General features: G+C 38.9%; 1 protein-coding gene across 1 annotated transcript in view; it reads right to left on the bottom strand.

Annotated features, from left to right (window-relative positions):
- LOC122796306 (aryl hydrocarbon receptor-like) overlaps positions 1–19,321 on the bottom strand; it is a 1,394,090-nt gene that overhangs the window by 501,717 nt on the left and 873,052 nt on the right. Inside the window, exon 5 of the mRNA XM_044064677.1 lies at positions 16,149–16,269. Within this exon, the coding sequence (XP_043920612.1) occupies positions 16,149–16,269 (121 nt within the window). The remainder of the gene's footprint in view (positions 1–16,148; positions 16,270–19,321) is intronic.

The raw sequence follows: 19,321 nt of genomic DNA, 5'->3' as shown, positions 1-19,321 counted from the left end.
CTGCATGGGTGTCATGAAGTTCACCACTTCTGTCTTAAGAAGCATGAGGTTGGCTTTGGAGAAATTTTTTACCGTGGTTTCCTTAATGGGGGGTGGGGGCGGGATGTTGATATCAAGGGTGATTAGCTTATGGTCGGATCGGACCAACAAGGAGTTGACTTCAGGTGTAGAACACTGGTCACTCATGTTAGTAATGACTAGATCTAGGATATTGTTGCCCCTGGTGGGGGTGTGGATAAGTTGATCCAGGGCATTGGAGTTTATGAATTCCAGAAAGCGTTGAGCTAAGGAGTTGGTACACGAGAGTTTTCTCAGTTAATGGTGGGGTAGTTGAAGTCGCCCATTATTAGGGTGTTTGGTTGAACCTTAACATTTTCCAGTACATCAAGAAAATAGGAGTGGGAATCCTGGGCCATGGTGGGGTATCTGTAGCAAGCTACAATTTGGATTGCAGTTTTGCCCAGAGTTAGTTGCACTTGGATAACCTCGGATGCATTATGCTGAGCAACTAGCCTGGAGGTGTGGATATCCTTAATGAATATGGACACACCTCTGCCTCTGGTGTTTTGGTCCAAGTTACATGGCCGAAAAGTGTGGTATGAGTTATAGCCTGGTAATACAGGGGTGCTCTGTGGAGCCTTGAACCAGGTCTCAGTCACTGCACAGATATCGATGTTCTCCATTTTAAGGAGTGCCTCGAGTGAGTTCATTTTGAGATTTAGACTTCTAGCATTGAGTGGCATTGCCCTCAGTTTTTGCTTGCCTGTTCCTGTTACGGTGGTGGATTTGTTATTTGAACCTTGCCTAAAAAAAGGCACTATAGGGGCAGCAAGAGCCTTAGCCAGTATCTGGAATCCCAGGAGCGACAGGTGCAGGCCATCTGTGGCAAAGCATCGTGGTCTGTCGACCATGTCATCCCAAGCAGACAGATACTGGATCCCCTTAGAATGACACCAGAAGCTTAGCCAATTGTTGAATTCAATCATTTTGTCCTTGTACTGTGATATCATTCGGGGCGATGGCATAATGCTACTCAGGGCTAGGGTCATACCTGCCTGGGCTACAAGATTGGAGAGCTCTTCCATGTCACTTTTCATGTAGTCCAAGGAGGTACGTCTCAGGTCATTCACACCAACATGGACAATGACAGAGTCATATTTGTACTTGTTGTGGAGTGACCTAAGTGCGTGGGTTATGTGGCGGATCCTGGCACCTGACAGGCAGCTGACAGTAACCTTCTCCTTGTTTAGCCTGGTGAGTGGGACATCAGTGTGCCTGACTACAGTCACCTATGACTAGTGTGTTGGGTACATTGTTTTGCCTTATTGGCTGTGGTTCAGTGGCACACTGAGTCTATGGGCTATGCGTCATTTGGGTTGTGTTGGGGATGGAGGTTGCTTGAGTTTCTGCTTTGGAGGTCTCTGTTGCTTAGACAGATTATTATTGAGAGCCTCTGCAAAAGTTTTTGTGTTACTATATGTTGATTTTGGTGGTGTAGATTTAGTGAGACTATGTGATGAGTGTGGTGTGGTGCAAATGTTTACCTTCTCCTCATGACTGTCAAGTTCAGTCTTGGTTGGAGAGAGCTTTCCCTCCAGTTTGGCTAGATAAGTGCATCTTTCACAGGCTGTAGTGTTGAGTGCTTTACATTTACACTGCTTGGTCGATACTTGTCCTTGGCCCTTCATGGTGCCTTGCTGCATGCTTGTATTAAGGAAGACATGATTTCCTCACTTCACCAGGATGGATAACCTGGCATGCAAATCCCCATCCTATGTGGATGGCTCTTCCAGTACCATTTCACTAATTCATCCATAATCATCTGGATCAGAGGCAGGGTTTTGTCCCCCTGCACCATATAGCCAGTTAATGCTGAAAGGAATCTGCCACAGAGGCTAATTCCTACAAGCATCAAGCTTCTTTATGAAAGTCTAGGTTATAGGTAGTTACTAGGCATGCAGTCCAGGAGACTATTAATGAGCCTAGCCCAAATTCTTAATTGACCAAATCACTGTCTGTTTGGTGACTTGCCCAAGGTTACACAAAAGGCAAAGGAAGGCTGAGGAAAGCAAACCCTGTTCCATAGGAAGTAGCTCATTAACAGCTCATAGCCTTAATCGTCTGCACCAAGTGACCGTTTACTTAGGTTACAATGTTAAGTGTAAAATGCAACAGTATAGTAATGATGCCAGTGAAGACAGGAGTGATATACACATATATTAACAGGAACTGACTATTAGACTTTCTACTACCATCAAAAACAAAAAAGGCAGCAAGCTGTAGAATTCCAACCAGTTTATTGTTAGCACTTTCGTTCAGAAAATACATGAACTTCTTCAGACAAAGAAACCCCAAGAGTACACAGTTAAAATAAAACTATCAATTAAGATGAAATAATTAATTATAAAACCAATTAACATAACTTAAGACATTTAAAGAGTCAGTGTTATACAAAGTAAAATGTATATGTGAATAAATATAAATGCTTTTTGTTTAAGCAGAGAATTTATGAACACCAGTACCAAATTAGTAGTGGTAATACCACAAATGCTTTGGCTAGACACACTTTAGAACACCCCACACATAAATTCCAGTTTACAATATTACAACAAATAGTTAGGAACATTAGAGGTGGGCCCTGGGAATTAAAACTTGAAGAACAGAAACTTGTTTGGTAAATTAAAACATATGCACATGTTCCACCAGGACTTAATGAATACTGCTTGATAAAATGTATTTTGAAATTGAAAGCTCTTCAGAGATGAAATTTGGTTGTATAACAACTTTTCTATTAGTTGAATGAATTTATAAATATTTATTTATACATAAATGATCTTTATACATTCATCCGAATTTTATATTTCCACTTGTTCGAGCTGTTTAAGTTGTTATCTAGCATGTAACAGTATTTAGATTAACTTATACATATAAGAAAATTAAGTAATAAGACTGATGTGTTGTTGTTTTAAAATTGTTGCTGATTTTTAAAAAAAGCATTTATATTTATTCACATATACATTTTACCTTGTATAACACTGGCTCTTTAAATTTTTTTAAGTTACGTTAATTGGTTTTATAATTAATTATCTCATCTTAATTGAAAGTTTTATTTTAACTGAGGACTCTTGGGGTTTCTTTGTCTGAAGAAGTTCATGTATTATCTGAACGAAAGCGCTAACCATAAACTGGTTGGAATTCTACAGCTTGCTGCCTTTTTTTGTTTTTGGTTACAAGTTTATTTTTTATTTTTTGTTTTGTGTTTCTACTAACATCACTTGCCCACCAATTGTTTCAAGAACTGATTAGAGACTTCTGCACAGGAGGCAGTAGTGTATACTGATGGCACTGTACATATGCAGACTTGTTCATAAATGAATGTCCACTTGTTGTGGACCTTCCTTTCTGTATTATTTCAGCAGAAATAAAATGCACCTTTCTGGTGTGGCATGTCTTATTTACTATTACGATGTGAACAGTAATACTAAGTGAGGTGTGATATGTCAGTGATGGGTATAAACTATACGTGCAGGTGAAATCTTGGACTTTAGCAGCCTAAATGGACAGCTGTGAAGAAAAGAAGAACAAATAAGAGAGACGACTGCAGAAACATGGATGCTGGTTGTGAAGTATTTATACATACTAGCTCATCAATGACTGGGTCACTAAAAAGGAATGTTTTTGTATAACAAATAACCATTTAATAATTATTTCCTGGGAAAGAAATAGGACAATTTAGTAACTATTTTGGGGAAGCAATTTATAAAAATTAATCTTTCAACATGGGAGCTGCATGAGTGCACTAAGTGAACTGTGCAACATGCTTATGCATACCGTTTGCCAGACAGCCAGTATTTTGGCAAAAAGTGAGTGTGCCATGTGAAATGATATGCATTATGGGCATTATACACACTAATGACTTGAGCAAAATGTGCAGCAATCATTTGTTATACAGACAAAAATTGACTGATGTATAGAAATCTTAAATTTCTGTATGCAAATCACATAAGTAATTACAACTGAGATTTCAAATTAAATAATGTATTTTTAAGTGAGTGTTAGGTATTAACAATAATTTAAGGACATTTAAGACATCCTGTTATTAATTATTGGTGACTGAAGAAATACCCCATTCTAATAATGCCTGTGAATCAAAAAAGCTAATGTTTTGTCGTAATGTTTACACTGTGAATTTAGGAAACTCCATGAATAGGTTAAAGGGGTACATTCAATGTTATCGTATTAGAATAGTCAACTTTTGTTGAGGGAAAAAACTGTATTTTTATGAAAATAAAACCGAGGGGCCATACAACATGTGGTTAATTGACCTTCTGGTAAACTCAGAACTACCTAGAGCCAAATAATTTCAAGATATTGTAAAACCATCTGAATCCCAAGTCATAACTGACTGCTAAAAGACACTCCTTTCACAACAGAAACTAACAAAAAACAAAGAAGAGGAGGATATTACCAAACTCAAGGGAGACTGATACATCAGAATGCTGTATACATAATAAAATATACACAAAAGATTGTTGTACAAGTCATCTCTAATCATAGAGAAAGCTTCACAAACTGTATTTTCCATGGAGAAGTAACAAGAGACTCCAAGGATCTGCAGCAAAGTGTGGCTGAATATATCAGTATCAGAGGGACCAATAAATTAAAATCATAAAGGAAAATGTTTTCACTGTGGCAAACTTTCATACTGTGAAAATGGCTTCTGGCTCAAAGAGACAAGCACTGTAACACATGGCAAAAGAGTCATACTGGGTTAGTCTACAAATAATCAAAGGAGAAATGTAAAATAAAGAAACAAGCTGTTGGTGTAGGTAGTCCTACAGGAAGGATAATTTACATACCATAAAGTGGACTGTGACTGGGTCTCCAATCATAACCAGCTTCTTGTGTGTCCAAGACATGGATGTCAAGAAATTCACCTCAAGAGCGAAGATTAGAAGGTGAAGCTTAGCATCTTTGTAAATACTGGTTCCATATGTTATTTGAAATCTACTGTGGTGTGCATTGTCTTTAGCCTTTCAAAATATATATTTTAAAGGGTCTTCCCTAGGTCCTTCCTAACCTTCACATAGGTAGACTTCAAAGTTCTGTAGTCACACCCTCTATGTATAAATGCATCTGCCAAACGCTCTCTTCTCAAACAAATTCATTTTCATTAAGACAAAATCTCCTAGTCTGATTACATTATGAGATGTTTTTAATATCATAAAGTACATGGCAAACCTTGATAAGCAATAACAAATTTTTATGAAATGTGTTTTTATACATAGTTGTCAGACAGCCATCAGTTTGCTTAGTCACTATAAATCCAAAAACAATGACTGACTAGATGTAATGTGTAGACAAACTTAATTTCAAGCTGATTATTTTTTAAATATTGGCCACAATTTTCAAATCCATTTATATCTCCTGCCCATACCAAACAAAAATATTCAAGACATCATTTCCCTAAAATTATGTTGTCACAAACCCCTCCATATTCTTTTGATTGAGCCACTTCAATTCAAAATACCCCATAAAGAGGTCGGCATATATCGGGGCAAAGGTTACTCTCACTGCTGTACCTCTCTGCTGCACCTAATATTTGCCTTTAAAATAAAGTACATTTATGCTCAACATATACTTTAGTAACTCAGTTAGAAGGAAATGATATGGAGGATTAAAGTCAGATTTTTTTTTAATTTAAACTTATCTAAATCCTAAATGAACACTCTGTTGTTAAACATTTACATGTAACTGATGATAAAACCAAAATTTACAGTTCACTTTTCTAGATACTTGTTTTAAATCATTCACTATGTTCACAACAATTACAGAAAATGAAGGGGTAGAAGATAATCCTTTATTTAATATAGCATGCTCAATTTTAGTTAAAATGTAGTATGAAATGCTAAAAACCAAATCTGGGATATTATCAGTTATTTGCTCAGTCATTGTTTTGGATAGCATATCTTTAATTTTTTTTTTCTTGAATTAAAGTGACTATACAGATAAGCCTGTCTTGATACATCAACTACAGTATTCATTTCCAATGAATCAATCTGACATACCTCATCAAACATTCAAATGCTCTCAAACTACCACACATGCCAGCACATAGCACACTCAGTTAAACAAGCTCAGACATTCACACACTACCACATAAAGTAAATCTTATGTAAACATTTTTTATAGTGGGAATGTCCCATTCTACACCCATCATGTGATAGGGGACACACCCACACTCCCTATTTATTATACATTCAATTCCAAGACTAAACATCAGTGAGGAAAGGGTATATTCTGTATCACCATCCTGTCCCAATCTCCCAAGAAAAAAACTGTGTCAGCACTTTAAAGAAACATAAAAGAAAGGTTGGTACATTTTGATAAACAGTACATTTGATGAATCATCCAATATATCTGAACACATTCATTCAGCTCACAAGCAGCAAAGCAGAACCTATATATACATATGGGTCTACTTTGACCCATCAAAATAACACTTCAGAGAAACTCAGTTTCGCTAGTCCAGTTTTACGAAACTGCATTTCTCCAGAAATGCACTTTCGCGAAACTACAGTTCACCAAGATTGTTGCTGGAGATCGTGGTACAGTGGGGCTAAGGGAATTTTCCCTTTTCCCCACTGTAGTGCGATCTCGGAGTTGGAATATATTAGTAGTGGGGTGTGGGGGTTCAGGGGGGCTTGCCTCCCTGCATAATTTACTGCAGTGTATTTGTTGTTTTTTTTTTTCTGCTTCGGTGATCTGTATTTTCGCAAAAGTGCACTTCCAGAGAAATGCACTTTTGTGAAACCGGACTAGCGAATCTGAGTTTCGCTGAAGTGTTACTTTGATGGGTCAAAGTAGACCCATAGATGTATATGTGTGAAGGAGACAGATTATACAGGTGGACAGACAGATAAAATACATGAAAGTATATTTAGTACTTGTTGGCCAGGGTGGCCCAGCTATGATGGCTTATTTTCAGTGCAATTGCATAAGAAAAAGCTCTAGTACAAGTTAAAAGACTACCTTATTTACATTATTAAATAAGTTAAAATGCCTGTACATGAAAACTGAAGTGCCAGTAACAATTACTATTTACATCTGTTCCAGCACATATTAACAAACAGGATAGGCTATGGTCACAAACTGATCACTGCGTGCATATGAAAATTAAAATGCAATACATTACAACAAACTTTACTTATAGCATAAGGTATTTCTGGAGTATTAGGTATTACCATACTTTCTATGCTCTTATTATACTCCTATAAGGTATCCTAATGTTAGCACCTTGACTCTCTTCACTTTTTGCATGTCCTTGTTCTACACAACAAAGAATAACTGGTTCATACTTCAGACATCTGAGTGCAAAAACTTCATTAAGAGCTGCATCAAACATTACCTTCCTTGGTATGTGTAGGATGCAGTCACCACGGAGTATTCTCTTAAATCTGTTGCTGGCAGGATTAAACATTTGGTAAAGGATACACTTTATCTTTTAGAGAGATTCAAAAATGTGCAAGTGACTCCGTGCAATCTTTTAGTAATCCTTCATGTTGCTTCCCTCTTTACTGTTACACTCACTGAAGAATTATAGAGATTCTAAGGAAATTTTTTGGATACATTTGACAATGACATCAAAGTTAATGTTGATTTGATTTGCATTTTATTGAATTTGGTTTTGAGTAGATTTTTTTTGTATTCAAAGATTCATGTTTTTAGCAAACAGTGAGTGTTTCCACGGGTGCAGTGATGGCCCCAACCTATGCCAGTATATTTATGGTTGTGTGGGAATAAGCAAATGTTTTCAGGCACTGCCTGCTATATACCACATTTACTGGTGATATTCGCTTTCTTTAGAATGGAAGTGAAAAGTCTCTTTTGAATTTTGTTTATTAAATTATAATGACTCTTCTTTTGTTAAATTTGGCATTCTTTTTCAAATGGGGAAGATTAAGTACTTTAATATCATAATTTACAAGAACTTAGAAGGCACAGGAGACCCACCAAAGGAAACACTTATATGGATTTTTTTCTAGTATGCATTATACACATACCAAGAGAGGTATCATCAAAAGCCATTATACAAAGGCATTGAGGTTGATAGCAGACAATGAACTGCTTATAGACAAATGCAAAGAGATTTTCAAATTTGTGGGATCTACTACAGTTAGTTTAAACTTCAGTAGATTGACACTAAAACATCAACATCAAAAGGTAAAAAAAACTCTAATAATCGTGCTCAGAGGCAGAACCTTGGACAATGCAAAACAAAACTACTAATTTTTTCAGGAGGATAAGCCCCCATGTACCCCTCCTATGGCAGGTTATGAATCCATACCCCCTGTTAATTATTTCTACAAACTTCCAGACTGCACAATCTCAGTGGTAGGGGCAAATTCTCCAAACCCAGGGATTGTCTACCTCATACACCTGTTGACCACCTGTTTCATTGACCAAAATGACTGAAAAACTCAATTAAAAGAATCACATCTGACTGAAAAAAACTTATTACACAAAACTGTTTGCCCTTCACACTCCTTTACTTAAATATAGTAACTCAAAGAAGCACAACAGTGCAGAAAAGTGAAAGATCACCCAGACTGAATCACCGCTGATACACAAATGCATTTCATAGAAAACTTCATCAAAGTAAACATACCTTAAAAATACCATGAAAAGTCTTTCTGCAGTGGGGAATCTTCCTTGGACCCCCCCCCCCCATTTGGGGTGCTTTGTTCCAAAACTTCAAATGCTCTAATATCAACCCCTATTCAGCAAAAGCTGAAAACATCGAACATACAGAACCGCTGTTCCAAAACACATACACACAACACAAGCACACCAAACAAACAGCAATCCACACACATACACCTAAAATCTTACACCTAACCCTACACTAAACTATACACACACCACTAACTATCCACTTACCTTACCCCAAACCCTAACTCTAAGGTCCGTCACTATCACACACTCACCTCACCCGCGCCCTAACCCTAACTCACCTACCCCACCCTAATCCTCATGTCCACACAATCGCACACTTACCTGACCCGCACCCTAACCCTTACTCACCTAACCTGCCCTAACCCTCATGTCCACACAATCGCACACATACCTAACCCGCACCCTAACCCGAACTAACCTAACCCGCACTCAATCGCACACTTACCTTAACCCGACCCGTAACTTTCCACCACAGAGCTGAAAATACTGAAGCAGCAGAAATGGACAATCAAATTCTTTCCCTAGGAAAAAATTTGGTTTTCTGTTGCTTCGATATTTTCAGCTTTCGTTGAATAGATGTCGATATTAGAACATTTGAAGTTTTGAAACTTTGATATTCGAATATAGACCCGTTTCATTTACTGGATGGAGCATGAAAAATAGCCCACCTAGTCCACTGTTTAAACCAGGTTAACAAATGCTAAATAAAACTAAAATACAATCTTCAGCAGCAGGGCCAGCAGCATTTATCTTTTTCATAATAAATTCAACAACTAGAATTGTTCATAAAAAAGGCATTCATCACTGCATCACTGTAACCAACTTATTATTTGAAAATACTCAACTTAAACAAGGAATACTGTAGCACTTACCAAATACTATAGCACTTACCAAAGTAATACTGTAGCACTTACCAACGCACACTGTGCACCCTAATGGGGCATAAAATCAAGCATCAGTCTCGTTATCATGTTTCTTACAGGTTCTGTGCTACTTCACCTAATACATGTATTGCAAATTCCTTTGTTTAATCAAATGCTTTCTGTTTCTTAAGCCTGACAGCCAATATCAGCCAACATGTAAAACCCAGAGTTGTAACTAGCTATTTTCGTATCCAGTGCTGTCTCCCGATCTAGAGCTCCAAAAAAAAAAAAAAAAAAGAACTTGAGGAGGAAAAAAATCATTCTTCACTCCTTTTAAATTACAACAAACAGCTTGCTACAGTTTTTATCACACAATGAGTGCTACGAAACTTCAGTTCTGTAATGAGTGCAGTGAAGGCTAATTAGGATCTGCCGATCATACCACCTGTCACCTGCTTCTGTAGTGGCTGCCCCCTTTGCCCCACCATAGCTACACCCCTGGTATTATCTAAATGCATGCAAACCACAGAGAAAAAAGACATGGATACAGGACAATGCTACACAAAAAGAAAGGAACTGCATGAATTAGAGAAAACAGAAATGTTAGGTGTGAATCAAAAGTATGCCTAATTTTGTAACATAGTTCCACTACATAAGTCTTGGAATGTCAATGGGTGATTACTAGGCTATTGGCAACAGGAGGTCTTTTTAAGCCTAGACAAGCTTCACAAATGTATCTGACAGGTTTGATGCCCTAGGGTTACTTTAACAGGTATATGTAGGCTTGGATATGGATGGTCAATCATTTATATACTGCCTCTGTGCACTAGAGCCATAGGTGCAAGACTAGGGATAAATTTTAGATCTCCCATCCAGTAGACCAAGTTACGCTTGAATTGGATAAGGGAAGAACCCTGTTTCACATGGATGGGAAGCCTGTTCCAGAGATAGGGCAGTCTCTGAGACACATGCCTATCCCCCCCAACATGTCTTATTTATGTTGCAGACAAAACTTAGGTACCTCGATCAACTAATTCTGATGCTAGTTGTTTTATAAATTTGCAACAAGGCCATCAGAGTGGGATTAGATGGTGTTTTGTAGACTAGACATAGATCACATCTCAGCAGTCTGTAGGAGACCAGGGACAGAGATAGGGCATTGAGACAGTCTGCATAGGACATGTTGTTTACACCCTATATCCTTTTTGTGAGGAACCTCTGTCAGTGCTCCAGTTGTTGCATATACCTGGTCAGATACATACCAAAGGGGCATTTTATTCAATGATTGGTCTGATGAGGGATGAGTAAAGCAGAGCAGCAACATCTCTGGACCTAGAAGACATACCCTGCTTAAATGTTGCGCAACATAGAATGATTTTCATACTGCCATGGACATGTGATATTCAAAGGCTAGGTTACTGTCTACATGTGTTCCCACATCTCTGATTACACAGTCTGCTCTTATGGGTGCATTATTAATAAGGTAGTTTCCAGGGGTAGCCTTCTTCCCGAAGTATATAGTTATCTATTTCTTGTCATTGAGTTTTAGACTGTGGAACTGGCACCAGTTACTGGCATGTGTTGAACCTTCTTGGAGGGTATTTGTGCCTTTGGGGGAGCTCTGTGACTGCGTATAGCTTGCAATTGTCTGCAAAGTTGGTCACCTGGAGGCCTTTGATGATGGCCTTGACTTAAGAGAAGCAGATGCTAAAACGGAATGCCAACAGCACTGAGCCCTGAGGAACTCCACTACTGACTGATTTTTTTGTTGAGTTAAACTTCCCCTATCCTAATTTCTTGGGTCTTATCTTTCAGAAAGCTGGCTATCCAGTGGTGATGCAGGGTTTTATACCTAATTTCATGAGTCTGTCTATAATGTTTGAGTGGGGTATTGTGTTAAATGCTTTGGCCAGATCAAGTAGGCAGTATGTACCATTCTGCCCTCATCTGTTGCTTTGGTGAACTTCTTCAAGAAGTCCACCAGGTTGAGCAGTCAAGACCTGCTCTTTACAAGACCAAACTGGGTAGGATCCAGTGTCTGAATGTTTTCTATGACATTGTTTATTTCCATGATAATTCTTTCCCTGGATTTGCATATGAGACTAATCAGATGTATGGGTCTGTAATTACCTTGGTCAATAGATGGCCCACCCTTGTGCAGAGGGATGTGCAGCTATTAAAATGATTATACAGATTCTTTGTGAACAATTCCACATAAGCAGCCATGTTGTCAGGGTTTGGGGGAACTTGAAATTTTGCTAGAGTATCACTTATTAATAGACGTTTACTTTAGAATAAGTCCTTAAAGTTTCAGGGTTAACTTGGATCCTGGGCTTTATTTTTACTTCAAAGGAGACCGTTTTATGGTCTGCCTGTCTAACGAGAACATTTCACCATGATTACACACCCCTAAAATAAAGACAATTTTGTTGAAAGAGTAAAATACTCTACAATACATGGAATCCTATAATAAAACAACCCTAAGATGCTGGAGGAAATGTGCTTCTAGCCATCCGTGTACCATTATTTAATATTCAATTAAATGCCTTGTTACTTTAAAATCCTATTATCTGATGTTGTTCATCATCTACAGACACCATCTTCCTCATACTCAATCCAGCCTTCTACGGGACACTGTGGTACCTACAATGCACATATTATCCATGGACATCTTTCAGTCTGTATCTTCAGTATGTGTCCCATGGATATAACGACCAAGTTCAATGATACATCCTAAACAGTGTAATAATAATGAACTGCCTGAACATTGACATCTAACAGCACATAATACATAAGGCTGTCCTGTAGCAGTACACTGACGTACAATGACAAGTATTTTTCATACTGCAGATGTCATAAACTGATGTACTGACCTGAGATGGCAACACATTCTGTACTACTAATGCATTGTTGTGATACAGTCATATGATGACTTGTAATCATGTACTGCTGATGTACTGTACTAGTATACTCTTTTGTGATGACATGAAATTCTGTACTGCTAATACAATGAACTGATTTACTAAGATGACATTACAGCTTCACACTGCTAACAAATTGTTCTGATCCAGTGACATGATTACTTGTAATTCTGTGCTGCAGATGTACTACTCTGATGTATTGATTCATGGTGACATGCAATTCTGTATTTTGGATGCATGCACTGATTTGGTGACATGATGGCCTGTTGTTCTGCACTGCTGATATACTATACTAATATGTGATGACATAGCATTTTGTACTCTGGTTGCACATAATCTTGTTTTTAGGTTGCATGTGCTGATATAACGACATGTGATGACATAATTTTTATCCCTCCTACATTGTAATGGCATACTGACATGATGATATAATTTTGCATCATTGATGCATTGCAATGATGTATTGATGATACAATTTTGTATCACTGATGCACTGTAATGACATACTGACAACATAATGTAATTCTAAAAACTGACACATTACAATGACATACATACTTACACAATGATATAATTATGCAACACTAATGCAATAATGATGCACTGATAGGATGATATAATTCTGCATTACTGACACAGTAATGATGTACTGACATGTCACATAATTCTGTAATAGTGATATAGTAATGGTGCACTGATGGAAAGTCAGAGGATGCCTGAGGAGTGTAGGAAAAGTGTTTTGGTACCTATCTTTAAGAATAAGGGTGATGTGCAGAGCTGCAGTAACTACAGAGGGATGAAATTGATCAGCCACAGCTTGAAGTTATGGGAAAGAGTAGTGGAAGCTAGGTTAAGAAGGGAGGTGATGATTAGTGACCAGCAGTATGGTTTCATGCCAGGAAAGAGCACTACAGATGCAATATGTGCTCTGAGAGTGTTGTTGGAGAAATACAGAGAAGGTCAAAAGGAGTTGCATTGTGACTTTGTGGATTTAGAGAAAGCATATGACAGGGTGCCTAGAGAGGAGTTGTGGTATTGTATGAGGAAGTCGGGAGTGGCAGAGAAGTATGTAAGAGTGGTACAGGATATGTACAAGGGTAGTGTGACATTGGTGAGGACTGCGGTGGGAGTGACAGATACATTTAAGGTGGAGGTGGAATTAGATCAAGGATCAGCTCTGAGCCCTTTATTATTTGCAGTGGTGATGGACAGGTTGACAGATGAGATTAGACAGGAGGCCCCGTGGACTATGATGTTTGTAGATGACATTGTGATATGTAGTGAGAGTAGTGACCAGGTTGAGGAGACCCTGGAGAGGTGGAGATATGCTTTAGAGAGGAGAGGAACGAAGGTCAGCAGGGCTAAAACAGAATATATGTGTGTAAATGAGGGGGAGGGTAGAGGAATGGTGAGGATGCAGGGAGTAGAGTTGGTAAAGGTGGATGAGTTTAAGTACTTGGGATCAACAGTTCAGAGTAATGGTGAGTGTGGAAGAGAGGTGAAGAAGAGAGTACAGGCAGGGTGGAATGGGTGGAGAAGAGTGTCAGGAGTGATTTGTGACACTGGGTACCAATAAGAGTGAAAGGGAAGGTCTACAAGAGGGTAGTGAGACCAGCTATGTTATATGGGTTGGAGACTGTAGCATTGTCTAAAAGGCAGGAGTCAGAGCTGGATGTGGCAGAGTTAAAGATGTTAAGATTTGCAATGGGTGTGACTAGGATGGACAGGATTAGGAATCAGTATATTAGAGGGTCAGCTCAGGTTGGACAGTTTGGAGACAAAGCAAGAGAGGCGAGATTGCGTTGGTTTGGACATGTGCTTAGGAGGGATGCTGGGTATATTGGGAAAAGGATGCTAAGGATGGAGCTGCCAGGTAAGAGGAAAAGAGGAAGGCCTAAGATGAGGTTTATGGATGTGGTGAGAGAGGACATGCAGGTGGATGGTGTGAAAGAGCATGATGCAGAGGACAGAAAGAAATGGATACAGATGATCCACTGTGGCGACACCTAACGGGAACAGCCGAAAGAAGATGATGATGATGACCGATGCTGTAACATGTACTGACATGGGATGATATAATTCTGTATTATAGACACAGTAATGATATACTGACATGTCACATAATTCTATGTTATTGATACAGTAATGATGCACTGATGTGATGTAATTCTGTATTGTTGAGATGTCACAATTCTGTACAACTGAAACAGTAATGATGCAATGATGTAATGATGTGATGGAATAATTCTATACCACTGATGCAGTAATGATATACTGACATGATGATGTAATTCTTTATTATTGGTACATTAATTAAGTGCAGACATGATGGCAGGTAATCTATTTACAAGAATATTATAAGATAAATCTGTACTATTAAGGCATTATTTTAAGAAAGTGAAGTGTTACGACATGCAGTTCTATACAGTTTATGTACTGACATATGATGGCTTGTAATTCTGCACTCCTGATGCATTGTTCTGAGGCTATTGACAAGTACAAGTGTATAATTATTACGGGTCTATATTAGAACAACGAACTTTCAAAATTTCGAGTGTTCTAATATCGAACCCTATGAATCGAAATTTTAAAACATTGAACATACAGAACAGCAAATTTTTTCCTAGGGAAAAAATGTGCTGTTCCAAAACACATACACACAACACAAGCACACCAAACAAACAGCAATCCACACACATACACCTAAACTCTTACACCTAACCCTACATTAAACTATACATATACCACTAACTATCCACTTACCTTAACCCAAAACCTAAACTATACATATACCACTAACTATCCACATACCTTAACCCAAACCCTAACCCTAAGGTCCGTCACTATCGCACAGTCACCTCACCCATGCCCTAACTCACCTACACCACCCTAACCCTCACGTCCACACAATCGCACACTTACCTGACCCGCGCCCTAACCCTAACTCACCTAACCCGCCCTAACCCTCACATCCACACAATCGCACACTTACCTGAACCTGACCCGTAACTTTCCACCACAGTGCTGAAAATACCTAAGCAACAGAAATGGACAACCAAATTCTTTCCCTAGGAAAAAATTTGGTTTTCTGTTTTTTTGATATTTTCAGCATTTGCTGAAAACAGGTCGATATTAGAACACTTGAAATTTTGAACATTGGGTGTTCTAATATAGACCCATTATTACAGTACTCCTTCCGTATTTCTGAAGATTGCTTCCAAAGTGCATCCTTTAAATGAGCCTTTGGCTCATTGGGATATAATATAATTATCAGTAGGAAACACAATAAAATAAAATAAACAAATAAATTGTCAAGATGCCCATAAAGGATTTAACATTTGCATACTTGCCCCTTCCAAGTACCATGCTAATTTACAGATTATGAAAGCAGTTGGCACAACAAATGAAATCAATTTGATGAACAACAGACATTTGAAGAAAACAACAGACTATAATGAAATAAAAAGCATCATCAAGGTGACAGTCTTATAGCACTAGCAGAGTACGTTGATTTAATTAATTGCAGCTGTATGACAGAAATCCCGTGCAGAACAGTGTCAGCATTTTCTGTTTTGGTAACATCCAGGTGTTAAGTTTGCTGTTTTGATCAAACCAAATTACAACTTACCATGAGCATGTCCTGAATTAGATGGCTGATGAGGATTTAATGCCCAGTGAAGCTGACGTTGAAATTCATCTCTATCTTCTGTATGGATGAGGTCAAAGACACTCTGGTGGAGGACATCAGACTGAAAAACACAAACAGGACATCAGTAAATTTTAGACAGATGGATGTGTAAGCAGTTTACTTAATACAGTTACTACAACAGCTTTTCACAGTAAGTAAGATGCTCTGGTGTAATGCTGTTTATATACATTAACACCACCACAAGAACTCACACTGACAGTCTTTTGAAATTTTACACATTATCTGAAGTTTTGGCCAGCTTTAATATATTTTTCGCATTCCCTTTGTCTTCATATGCTAACATGTTGCTCTTACTGCATACAATTGGGTGAGATAAAAGTTGTGGGGCACTTATATGATTTACAAGCAGCATTATCTAACTGTTTGTGTCAACAAAATAAAAAAAAAATGTGTATGGTTCAAATACAACAGTAAAGGAAGGTACAAGAATGGTCAGTAATATTTCTATATCGTAGTTTTTTAATGAGGGTTTCAGGAGTCTGAATAGTACAGTTATGTACACTTACCATAAATGTAGATGTCCGAGTGTATTCACTGTTGCAGTCATCACAGTTGGGTTATCCCTACCAGGGTAGCTCTTGGCCGGTCCGAATACCAGAGACTTAGTTTTTCTGTGTCGGTTGCTGTCGCTTGAGGACTGATGTCAGGTCGTCAGTGGTATAACGTAAGGCAGCCGATGCAATTACATCAGTTTTTCTTCCCCTAACCTGTCAGCAGCCCCCAAAGTAGGAAGCCAGGTTCTGGTGGAAGAACCCCACCAGTGGAAAATAAATACCAGTATGTCCCTTGTAAGGAAAGGAGAATAACAAGGAAGAATGGTAATAAAAGGAGAAGGAAAAAAAAGGGGGATGGAGGGAGGGAAGCCAGGACTGCAACAGTGAACACACTCAAACATCTACATTTATGGCAAGTGTACACAGCTGTACTATGTTATTTGTGTTGCAGTCATCACATTTAGGTAGATTCCCAAAGCTGAGGAAATGGGTGGAGGCAGTCAAGGAAACTAGGGGCTGGCTAGGATACCCTGCAAAAAGTACAGTTTTGTACCTACCATAAATGTAGATGTTCGAAGATCCACATTGCTGCAGTCCTTACACTTGGGGTATACCGCTGTCCTCGGTCGGCCCGAATACCAAAGTATATCGGTCAATTAAACTGACGCCAGGACGTCAGGGTATAAATGCGCATGACCGACGTCATATCCTCAGTCTTTTCTTGCCCCAGATGTCAGAAGACCCTAAACAGTGTAAAATCAAAAAACCACCAAACACTAAACACCCCTGCACCCAAACTATGTACAACTTTTAACAAATATATAATAAAGAACCAACCTATCCACACTACCATCCCCAAACACAGAGGGGAAGGAGGAACTGCAGCAATGTGGATCTTGAACATCTACATTTATGGTAGGTACAAAACTGTACTATGTTCTTCATCTCACATTGCTGCAGTCCTTACACTTGGGTAGATTCCCAAAGCAGAGGTAAGGGAGGATGGCAAATCAAAGAGAAGCAGGAGCCGCCAAAATGCCCTGTAAAATAGCAGTGGCAAAACCAGCCCTAGATTTAGAGTAGAGAGGAAGGTGGTAGTGCTTAGAGAAAGTATGTACTGAACTCCAAGTAGCTGCCTCCAAAATATCCTTAGTTGCCACCCCCCTTAGAAAAGCTGTAGAAGTGGCAGTAGCCCTAGTGGAATGAGGTCTAATCCCTGTTGGAATCTCCTTGCCATGATGGGAATAACAAAAGGCAATGCAAAACCCAATCCACTTAGAAATAGTTTGTTTTGACACAGGCTTACCCTGAGAACACAAAGCAAAAGAAACAAACAACTGCTGAGACTGCCTGAAACCCTTAGTCCTGTCTAAGTAATAGCGTAACTGCCTGTGTACATCTAAAGTATGCAAAATCTTTTCTCCTTTATTTTGGGGTCTGCATAAAAGGTAGGTAAATGAATAGTTTGGTTTAAAGACACACTTGAAACCACCTTAGGCATAAAGGAAGGGTTAGTACGTAAAGATACCCTATCCTTATGGAAAATCAAGAAAGGCTCAACGCCATAAGGGCCTGCAATTCAGAAACCCTTCTTGCAGAGGTAATGGCCAACAAAAGCAGTCTTCCATGACAAATATTTCAACTCAGCCGTAGCTGCAGGCTCAAAAGGTTGTAGAGTGAGTTTTTCCAACACATAATTGAGGTCCCAAGCAGGAGTAGGAGCTCTTAGTGGAGGTCTAATGTTCTTTGTCACTCTGAGAAATTGCTTGAACAAAGGATGAGAAAACAAAGGTGGATCACAGTCATAGTGAGCTGAAATTGCTGCAGCATGAATCTTAATGGAAGAGAAGGACAAGCCTTTGTCCAATAACTCAGTAAGATATTGAAGAGCCACACTCAAATTAGGCTCAGAAACATCCAAATCCTTTGCTGCACTCCAAAACAAAAATCTCTTCCACTTGTCTGCATACACTTTCCTTGTACTAGGTCTTCTAGCTTCCATAATCACATTCAAAACTTGTTGAGGAAGTTGAGCCCTGCTATGAGTTAAAACAGGATATGCCATGCTGTGAGATGAAGAGAGTGAAGCTTGACATTGAGTAGATGACCGTCCTTTGGGACAACAGGTGTGGAATCAAAGGCAAGGGCCAAGGTGGTTTCCTTACCAGACTTCTCAGTAATGGGTACCAATGCTGTCGAGGCCAATCTGGAGCTATCAGGATCATTCTTGGTTTGTCCTGTCTGACCTTTAGCAGTACCTTTAGGAGCAGAGGAAGAGGCGGAAAGGCATATACATGAAGATTTTTCCAACTGAAAGAAAGAGCATCCACTTTCCAAGCTGCAAGATGTATCCTTTTTGTGCAAAACTTTGGCAGCTGGTGGTTTAGAGGAGAAGCGAACAGATCTATGTCTGGAGTTCCCCATGACACTGTTAATTGCTGAAATACATGAGGATCCAATTGCCACTCGTGGGGATCCATGATTTGTCTGCTTAACACATCTGCTAAGGAGTTCTGCACTCGGCAGAAACCTTGCCTGAAGATTTAGTTGTAAACTGAGAGCAGTGTCCCACAAAATCATTGCTTGTCTGCATAGAGG

The sequence above is a fragment of the Protopterus annectens genome, chromosome 3.part0 (genome assembly GCF_019279795.1).
Source record: "Protopterus annectens isolate FY-2018-M chromosome 3.part0, PAN1.0, whole genome shotgun sequence".
NCBI lineage: Eukaryota > Metazoa > Chordata > Ceratodontiformes > Protopteridae > Protopterus > Protopterus annectens.
The sequence above is the reverse complement of the archived record's forward strand: the minus strand, read 5'-3'. Positions and strand labels throughout refer to the sequence as shown.